Source organism: Drosophila rhopaloa, unplaced genomic scaffold, assembly GCF_018152115.1.
Source record: "Drosophila rhopaloa isolate 14029-0021.01 unplaced genomic scaffold, ASM1815211v1 contig_218, whole genome shotgun sequence".
In the NCBI taxonomy this organism is placed as follows: domain Eukaryota; kingdom Metazoa; phylum Arthropoda; class Insecta; order Diptera; family Drosophilidae; genus Drosophila; species Drosophila rhopaloa.
In genome coordinates this window covers 629,840-638,313 of record NW_025335104.1, presented here as the reverse complement: position 1 = coordinate 638,313, position 8,474 = coordinate 629,840, and the positions used below count along the sequence as shown (strand labels likewise).

Below are 8,474 nucleotides of genomic sequence, written 5' to 3'. Positions count from 1 at the left end.
ATGTTCTAGAATGTAAAAAAGGTTTAGTATGTACGAGTAGTAATAAGAACAATTTAAAATACTTACCTTATGAGGAAAGGATGCGAAGGTACTTGGAGGCCAGGAATCGGATCTTCTCCAACCATCAATTGAGTGGGATGGGAACAGTCGACAAGCTTAAAGTGATCCAGGCCAAGGTGCAGATGAATCTCGAAAAGTCGTACGAGCGAAGTCGCCAGCAGTACGACAAGAGAGCTCGGACGTTCCTTGCGAAGCCAGGCCAGGAAGTGTATCGCCGCAACTTCGTCCTCAGCAACTTCAAAAGTGCCTTTAACGCGAAGTTTGCTCGGAAGTTCCTCAAAGCTCGGGTGGTGAAAGCAGTCGGCAACAATGCTTACGAGCTGGAGGATCTTCAAGGACGTCGGATAGGGGTTTATCACGCCAAAGACATCCGGGTATAACCTGAAAAAAAAGCAGAATAAATTGAAGGAGCACAACAAAAAAACAAAGGCAGTACTTACTGGTAAGCGTGGGCCCCGCGTAGGGCACCGTTTGGAACTGCATTCGGATTTCGCCAGACACCGATCTCCAATGCTCCCAATGATTTCGTCGAGTGGCCATGGTTCGAAAGCGTCTCTCTAAATCCTTGGGTGGTGTTGCATTTCAAGTTGGAATCGGCTGGAGGAATTAAGAAGGAGGTATTCGTTTTTGGTAGGGCTATCGATAAAGTAGGAGGGTGGCAACCCCTACTGGAGTGGCGCCCCCTTCTGCTGATGCCCTTGGCTATCTAGCTATTTAAAATAGCCCGGTTCGCTCTGGGTATGGCTAGGATGGCCTTGATATGTCCAATGACCCAATTTCGAGAGAGGCAAAGGGAATATGGCGAGATAGGAATGATAGGCAGAATGATATAGTCGCAGTCATATTGTCCCAGCAGACGGAACAAAAAAGTTGAAGTAGTGTTTGTTCCGAAATATAAAAAAAAAATTGAGTGTTAGAGAAATTTGGGTTTTTGGTTTAATAGTTTATTTTATTTATAAATAATTATTCGTAGGGCAACCGGGGTCCCAATACATAGGGCCCCGGGATATTTAAATTGGAAGTTTAAATCGGGATTTCAAATTGGAATACTTGAATTGGATTATTTAAATTGGAAGACTAAATTGGACTATTTAAATTGGAAATCTCAAATTGGAAAATTAAATTGGAGGATTAAATTGGACTAATTAAATTGGAATATTTAATTCGGAGATTGGCATCCATATCCATACGCACCTTCGTTCGACCCAGCGATACGAAGCAGACCAGCATAACTAGCCTTCCTCGGACGCCGCCAACGCTTTTATAACAAACGCCGGTGAGTCCATTCCGAGCTGTTAAGTCGCCTTGGGGTTATCCGGCTGCCAATTCGCGCCGCGTCGAGAGGCACAGCCATCTGTCCCTTCCTTAACCACCGTTCCTCGGGGTGTTCCAGGCCCTTGTTGCTGCTGACCTCCGGCAGAGTACTGCAGCTGCAGTTGGGGCATATTTAACCCGGCGCCTAGCCCAGAAGTGGCTGAAATCATTAATGTTAATTTGAATGTGCACATTACTAAATTTATGTACTTACCTGTTGACCTGTAAATTTATCCGGACTTAGACCCCTCAATTTGTCCTCGTTGTTGCCTGTGAAAAAGGTGGCGATTATTTTTTCGGCGGGATTGTTTACAGCGCATACTACTTACCGTTTGGCCTGCCCCTTCTTTTCCCTAGGAGCTCCTCAGGATTAGGTGACCCGACACATACCTAGTGTGTGCCCTTTTTTGCGCCTCGTTCCACTGTGAGTTCCACCAATACGTGTCTGGTGGAACATTATTTACGCGGCGCCTGTAGCCTTTGCCAAAGGAAGGTAATCTTCTGCTTTGACCGCGTAAATATGTAGACGGTGGCCAAGTTTGGTCGTAAAGGCTAAGAAAAGATGAATTCATTACTAGGAGTACTAGTTATGTTAACTTTAGTACTTACTGTGGATAATTAAATGTATATAGAAACCGAAATGTGTGAGTGAGTTGTAGCTGTGGGGGAGATGGAGCTGTCTTAGTCGCGAGGAGCGACTCCGACCAACTGATCATGGGTGATGCCTCCGTAGAATCCTCCAGGGCATCCTTGGTTGGGTGGGCGTGCTTGGCCAATAGCCACCAAAACACCATATTTTTCCCGTCAATTATAATTATTTACGTTGTTTACATTTTGTTTGTTTTGTTTGTTAGTGATGAGCGATAGTTTTTTGTGATGTGAGACGGGTGTCATCGATGTTTATGTTGTGGATACTGTAGGGATATTGGGGATACTCCGCCCTGGGCAGTGTTCCCAGATCAGGGGTTTTCCCCCTAGATTTAGGGGTTTTTTGACGTACTAGGGGGAATTTTAGGGGGGAGCAATTTTTAGGGGGAAAGTTTAGGGGTTTTTTTTTGGAAATTGTATTACCCAAATGTTTTGAAAAAAACACAAGAATATGTGATTTCGTATAATATTGCCACGCATAAAAACAACCTAAATATGGCAAAAATATCAAAAAATAATGGTCACGAGTACAAGTGTTACCAGCTGATGCTGGCGGTTTCTGGGAACCACTTGATATACATAATAAAAAAACGATGCAGGGACTGCTTGATTAAACTCACGGACGAATTGCAAGCACGATTTCCTAAGAACACAAAATGCCTTGAAAAAATATGTGTTTTTGCACCGAAAGCAGCATCCTTCTTCGAATAAGATTAACCTTACCAAACAATTGCAATAGCTTTGAACCATCCCCTCAAATGTATAAGCTATTCAATAGCGAGGAAGTGTACAAGACCAATTTCTCAAATGAAGTTCTCGAGGTGATCTCTTAAAATTCGATATCGTTTTCTTGTTTTATTGTATAAGTTCGAAATTAACTGATTTTTTTAATTTAGGGGGAAAACTGGATTTTTTAGGGGGAAATATCGCCTGTTTGAGATTTTTTAGGGAGAAAGCAAAATTTTCATCTGGCAACACTGGCCCTGGGGATTCGGGAGCTAGCCGGCGCCGTCCCAGAAGTCTAAAATGCAGTTCCATAACAATGTGAAATTGAGAATGGGGGGTCTCCTTAAAATGAAACAAATTACAGTGTTTGAGAACATCGCCTAACAGTGAAGTAACCTCAAATTTTACAGTTTTATAAGGTCATAAAGTAAGAATCTATATAGAGGTTTTATTTGCCCTGCCCGCACCTCTGCTGAATCTCTGCTGAGAGCTCTGCTCAAAGCTAATTTCGGTCTCTCACCACCCCCAACATGTACGAAGCACAAGTACTAGTATGGGGAGTTATCGCACCAATCCTTAGGAACAAGAGCGACCGGTGCAGCAATTCACCATGGAACTCGATTCCAGTTCGATTGAACAATTTAAAAATTATTTTTTTTTTGTTCCGTCATCACTGCCAAAGTCACTCGAGAGCGCGGGGAGAGAATGACGCCTCTATTCAGATTCTTACTCTATGATAAGGTACATATATGTTTCAGCTAGCGTGGCCGGTGTGACCGCGTGGAAAAACAACAGATTTTAATAAACTTGAATAGCAAAAAAATGTGGGTTTAATTTGCCTCTAATAAATGCATAAATTAGGTAAAATTAAGAAAATTTATTGTCGAAAATGACACTTTTTTCATTGGGGTCATGAATGGGCATTTTACATTGTGGTTCTTGTCTTGATACCCAAGAACTGTTCGACTGCTGAACTGCATCCTCACGGAGTGGAGCCCTATGTAATTTGATTTTAGCCCTTTTTAATAATTTTGCAATTCAAAGTTTTGTACGACTTGCCTAACTAGCGAGAAAATCAATGTTCAATGTCACTGACTCTAATTTGACGCACATGTTTTTCATTGTGTTTTGTTGTCCATTTTTGATGTACATATGTAGAAAACACTAATATAATATCAGTGATATGACAACTTTACCTTTTAAAGCCTAGTACTCAGATCGACGAAAACCGTACGCCTGTCATGAGAAAGAGCGAGAGGCAAACAGCTGACGTTCACTTTTCGTCGAGCCTTTTTTCACTTCGGTCCTCAGATCGACGAAAAAATACCAGAAAATTCCATAGCGTTGTCAGTCTGCGGAAATGAACTTTGGGTGAACCCTAGCGAAAAGATTAAAAAATTTAATCTTTTGGCGTGCGCTTCTCACCAAACATTATAAGAAATGGAGGGAAAAAATCAAAAAACTCACAAAAGTCGATTGCAGGTGTTTACATGCGAGGACAAAATAACATAACATTAAAATAACATTACTATCTGAACTGCCTCTTGTCAGAGCAAAATGTTTTTTAGGTCCAGAATGTACGAAAAAACACAATAAAAGTGCAGCTATGAACTTTAAATTAGCAAATAATTATCAGTAAATTAAAAAAAAACAAATGATAAATTTAAATTGTATTGTTTTTTAATTTCTTTGTACACCGGCAGACTTGTCTTGCCAATTTATTTGATAATATCTTTTAAAGGCTCTTTCCCGCAAATACGATAAATAAATAATAAATACTACTTGTCAACAAACCCAGCTGATTGACAGTACGACCGTAGCACGCTTAAATCTGATGAACTCTCAAAATTTTGGTCACACTGGAAAGATTAAAGTTTTTACGCTAGCGTAATCGTTTGTCGATCTGGATACTAGGCTTTATCAACAAACCTTCGACCGTAGCACGCTTAATCCTGATGAACTTTGCGGGAGCAAATACGATTTTTGAATTTTAACAGCTTGTCAACAAACCCAGCTGATTGACAGTACGACCGTAGCACGCTTAATTCTGATAAACTCTCGAAAATGCAGTCACACTGGGAAGATTAAAGTTTTTACGCTAGCGAAATCGTTTTTCGATCTGAGTATTAGGCTTTAAGCCTAGTATCCAGATCGACGAAAACTGTACGCCAGTCATGAGAGAGAGCGAGAGGCAAACAGCTGGCGTTCACTTTTCGTCGGGCCTTTTTTTCACGTCGGTCTCCTGATCGACGAAAAAAATACCAGAAAATTCCATAGCGTTGCCAGTCTGCGGAAACGTGAACCCTAGCAAAAGATTAAAAAATGTAATCTTTTGGCGTGCGCTTCTCACTGAACATTATAAGAAATGGAGGGAAAAACTCAAAAAACTCACAAAAGTCGATTGCAGGTGTTTACATGTGAGGACAAAATAACATTAATACTATCTGGGGTGCCTCTTGTCAGAGCAAAATGTTTTTTAGGTCCAGAATGTACGAAAAAACACAATAAAAGTGCAGCTATGAACTTTAAATTAGCAAATAATTATCAGTAAATTAAAAAAAACAACTGTTAAATTTAAATTGTATTGTTTTTTAATTTCTTTGTACAGCGGCAGACTTGTTTTGCCAAGGTAGTTGATAATATCTTTTAAAGGCTCTTTCCCGCAAATACGATATTTGAATTTTAACTGCTTGTCAACAAACCCAGCTGATTGACAGTACGACCGTAGCACGCTTAAATCTGATAAACTCTCAAACTTTTGGTCACACTGGAAAGATTAAAGTTTTTACGCTAGCGTAATCGTTTGTCGATCTGGATACTAGGCTTTAGGCCCAAAAATATCGCTATAATAATATATTTTTTTTATTAAATATCATCGATATATCGATATTTTTATATATTTTTGGCATCTCTACCTTTTAGCTAATTTTTTTTATACTGTTGAAGCGATCGTAATGGAAACTGGATTTAATGGGAATAGCTGAAACCTTTGCAGCCTAATGCCTTATACCGGCGAGAAAATCAATTTGAATGTAACCAGTAGCAACCAGTAGTCTGCAGCGGGAACTTGGAGGGAGCTGTTAATTTATAGCTGCCGAATCAGCCAGCAAAAGTCAAGTAGAAAATCAACCCCTAGCGTACCACATCTTACGCCAGCGACAACCAGTGGGAGTTCCGTCATTGGTCACAACTCTTATTCTGGTGTGCCCAGTCATAATCAACGTGAAGTAAATCAACGACTTCTAGTAGAGTTGGAATTTGCGTGAGTTATGAAATAAACTAGAGCTTTTTAACACCGGTGAAAAATTTGTAGTTATTGTTTTAGACCGTCACAAGATAACGGAACCAGTTGCAGACATGGAGCCTACCACTGCTGTGCCCAGCGTAGCCAACGCTCAGACAGTTCCCGTTAACTCCAAGAGGGCTACTCAACAAGGCCGCAAGAAGTCTGGACCGAAGTTCGAGCTGTCCGAGGCGCAGAAATCAGACATTAAGGAGGCCTTTGACCTATTTGATAACGAATGCACTGGCTTCATCGAGGTTAAAGAACTAAAGGTTGCCATCAGAGCTTTGGGCTTCGAGCCTAAAAAGGAAGAGATCAAGCGGATGATCGCCGAGATCGACAAGGACTGCAGTGGACGGATATCGTTTAACGACTTTTTGCACCTGATGACTATGAAGATGGCCGAGAAGGACACTAAGGAAGAGATACTAAAAGCTTTTCGGCTATTTGATGACGACGAGACTGGGAAGATTTCTTTCAAAAACCTTAAAAGAGTGGCCCGTGAACTAGGCGAAACGCTGACTGACGAGGAGTTGCGCGAGATGATCGACGAGGCTGATTTGGACAACGACGGTGAGGTCAACCAGGAAGAGTTTCTGCGAATCATGAAGAAGACCAGTTTGTACTAGAGGGCGCTCGTCCTGATTATCCCATTCCATTTCGTGAAATCTTCAAGATTCGAAAAAGTTTTCGGAATCGCGAGTTCACTAAAGCCCGAATAGACTTAGTGTTAAATATCCATTGCCCTATGGCTGGCAGCCATAAGCCTCTAGTCTTACTATTTTAATGTACCAGCGAAGATTTACTTTCTGTATTTTTCCACAATAATCTCGAACACTTAATGTAAAATCAAATAAATGCTGAAACTACAAATACAGAAAAATGATTACTTCGCTGAACCAAGATCCTATTTTTAATTATTAAAAGGGAGGGGATAAAATTTTTTTCAGTTTCATGACAAATTTATATATTCTTGCTCTTACTTTTAATTATATCACAGCTATAAGTGCAACAGTGAGCTATTTCCCTGGGCTCAGTTCGGCACATGTGTGAGTATTTGTCTAAAAAAGTAAAATAACAATATGTTGAGTAAAAAAAAAGAAATATAGACAAGTTATTAATTTTCCCGATTGCAGTTTTTTTTGGGTATTGTAGTACTACATTGTATGAAAATATTTCAGATGTATTGTTTATTACTTTATAAGATTCTAAAAAAGTATATTAATCAAAAACGGCCAGCCAATCTTTGAATACCATTGAATGATGCGTGCACTGCACGAAAGTCAGCACAAAATTTATTCGGACACTGTCTATTATCAAGTTTAACAGTTTATTTGTTTATTTTACGTATCACAGAAAGAGTGATTTTCAGAAGACATTACACAAACAAAAATTTAATTTTTGAAATTAGCTTTAAAAATATTGAAAGGAAAGCAAAAAAAATTGCTAAAATGTTGCACAAAAATTATTCGTACATTTCTCATTTATTGTGTTTATTTCTGAACTCAACGGTAATCGGCGATTCTTTTTAAAGTAGTTTAGTTGAAATTACTTCGGAGTAATTTTCGGCGTGCTTTTTTTTGTTTTTTGTTAGTTTTTTTGTGTTTTTTTGATACGATTGGTCAAAATGGAAAGAGTTAAAGATTTGTCACTAGATTTTCGAAAATCTATCTTAAATTAATTTTTGGAAAATCGTAGTTATCGCGAAATCGGTCGTACTAATGGAAAATCACCTTCCACAATACATAGTATAATCCAAAAATACTTAAAAACGGAATAATGAGCTTCAAATCACAAGAAAGCTAGAAGGTCTAAGATTCTGTATTCACGTGAGGGACGGAAATTTATGTCTACAGTCCTGAAAAATCCGAAAACAACATCTACAACAATTCAAAAGAATGTACATCAAGCGAAAATAAAAAAAGTTTGAGCCCAAACCATCCGAAACTACCTGTACAAGGCTGGTTTACATGGCAGAGTTGCTCGTCGAAAGCAATTAATTTCTGCCATCAACAAAAAAAAGCGTTTGGAGTTTGGAAAACTGCATATAACCACCCGGATTCGTTTTGGGAGAACGTAGTTTTTAGCGACGAATCCAAATTTTACATATTTGGACACTATGGGCACTATGTGGAGGAATCCAAATGAAGCCATGAATGAGAAGAACTTAATTCCAACTGTTTAGCATAGTGGCGGGGAATGTAATGATTTGGGGTTGTGTATCGGCAGGAGGAGTCGGTCGAATGGTCTTTATTGACGACAAAATTAATAAGAATATGTACAAAAACATTTTAAGCGAAAATTTGATTCCCAGTGATATAAAACTTGGTCTAGATCCGAAGACATTGTTGTTTCAACAAGACAAAATTCTTCGTCTTTGGTGCAAGAGTGGGTTTTATATCACTGCAAGCAGCTGAAAACACCTCCCCAGTCACCTGATTTA

The 8,474-nt window shown here is 39.4% G+C and overlaps 1 protein-coding gene and 1 long non-coding RNA gene across 3 annotated transcripts; one reads left to right on the top strand and one right to left on the bottom strand.

The window, feature by feature from the left end:
- Window positions 1–545: 545 nt before the first annotated feature.
- On the bottom strand, window positions 546–2,262 carry LOC123037912. The gene is made up of 5 exons (XR_006417691.1): window positions 1,984–2,262; window positions 1,704–1,926; window positions 1,589–1,644; window positions 1,255–1,534; window positions 546–657 (listed from the first exon to the last, which is right to left on the bottom strand). It is a non-coding gene; the product is annotated as an uncharacterized LOC123037912 (long non-coding RNA).
- Window positions 2,263–5,657: 3,395 nt separating this feature from the next.
- LOC108052487 (caltractin) lies at window positions 5,658–6,934 on the top strand. Of its 2 annotated transcripts, none has more exons than XM_017134873.2 (2): window positions 5,658–6,010; window positions 6,074–6,934. In XM_017134873.2, the coding sequence occupies exon 2, from the start codon at window positions 6,106–6,108 to the stop codon at window positions 6,658–6,660; it is 555 nt and encodes a 184-aa protein (XP_016990362.1). In that variant the 5' UTR covers window positions 5,658–6,010; window positions 6,074–6,105; the 3' UTR covers window positions 6,661–6,934. The 2 variants fall into 2 exon arrangements, with proteins under 2 accessions (XP_016990362.1, XP_016990361.1); XM_017134872.2 differs by having other exon boundaries at window positions 6,062–6,934.
- The last annotated feature ends 1,540 nt before the right edge of the window (window positions 6,935–8,474 follow it).

What these genes read in the sequence shown, in the direction of transcription:
- LOC108052487 (XM_017134873.2), top strand. Translation starts at nt 6,106, where the DNA reads ATGGAGCCTACCACTGCTGTGCCCAGCGTAGCCAACGCTCAGACAGTT.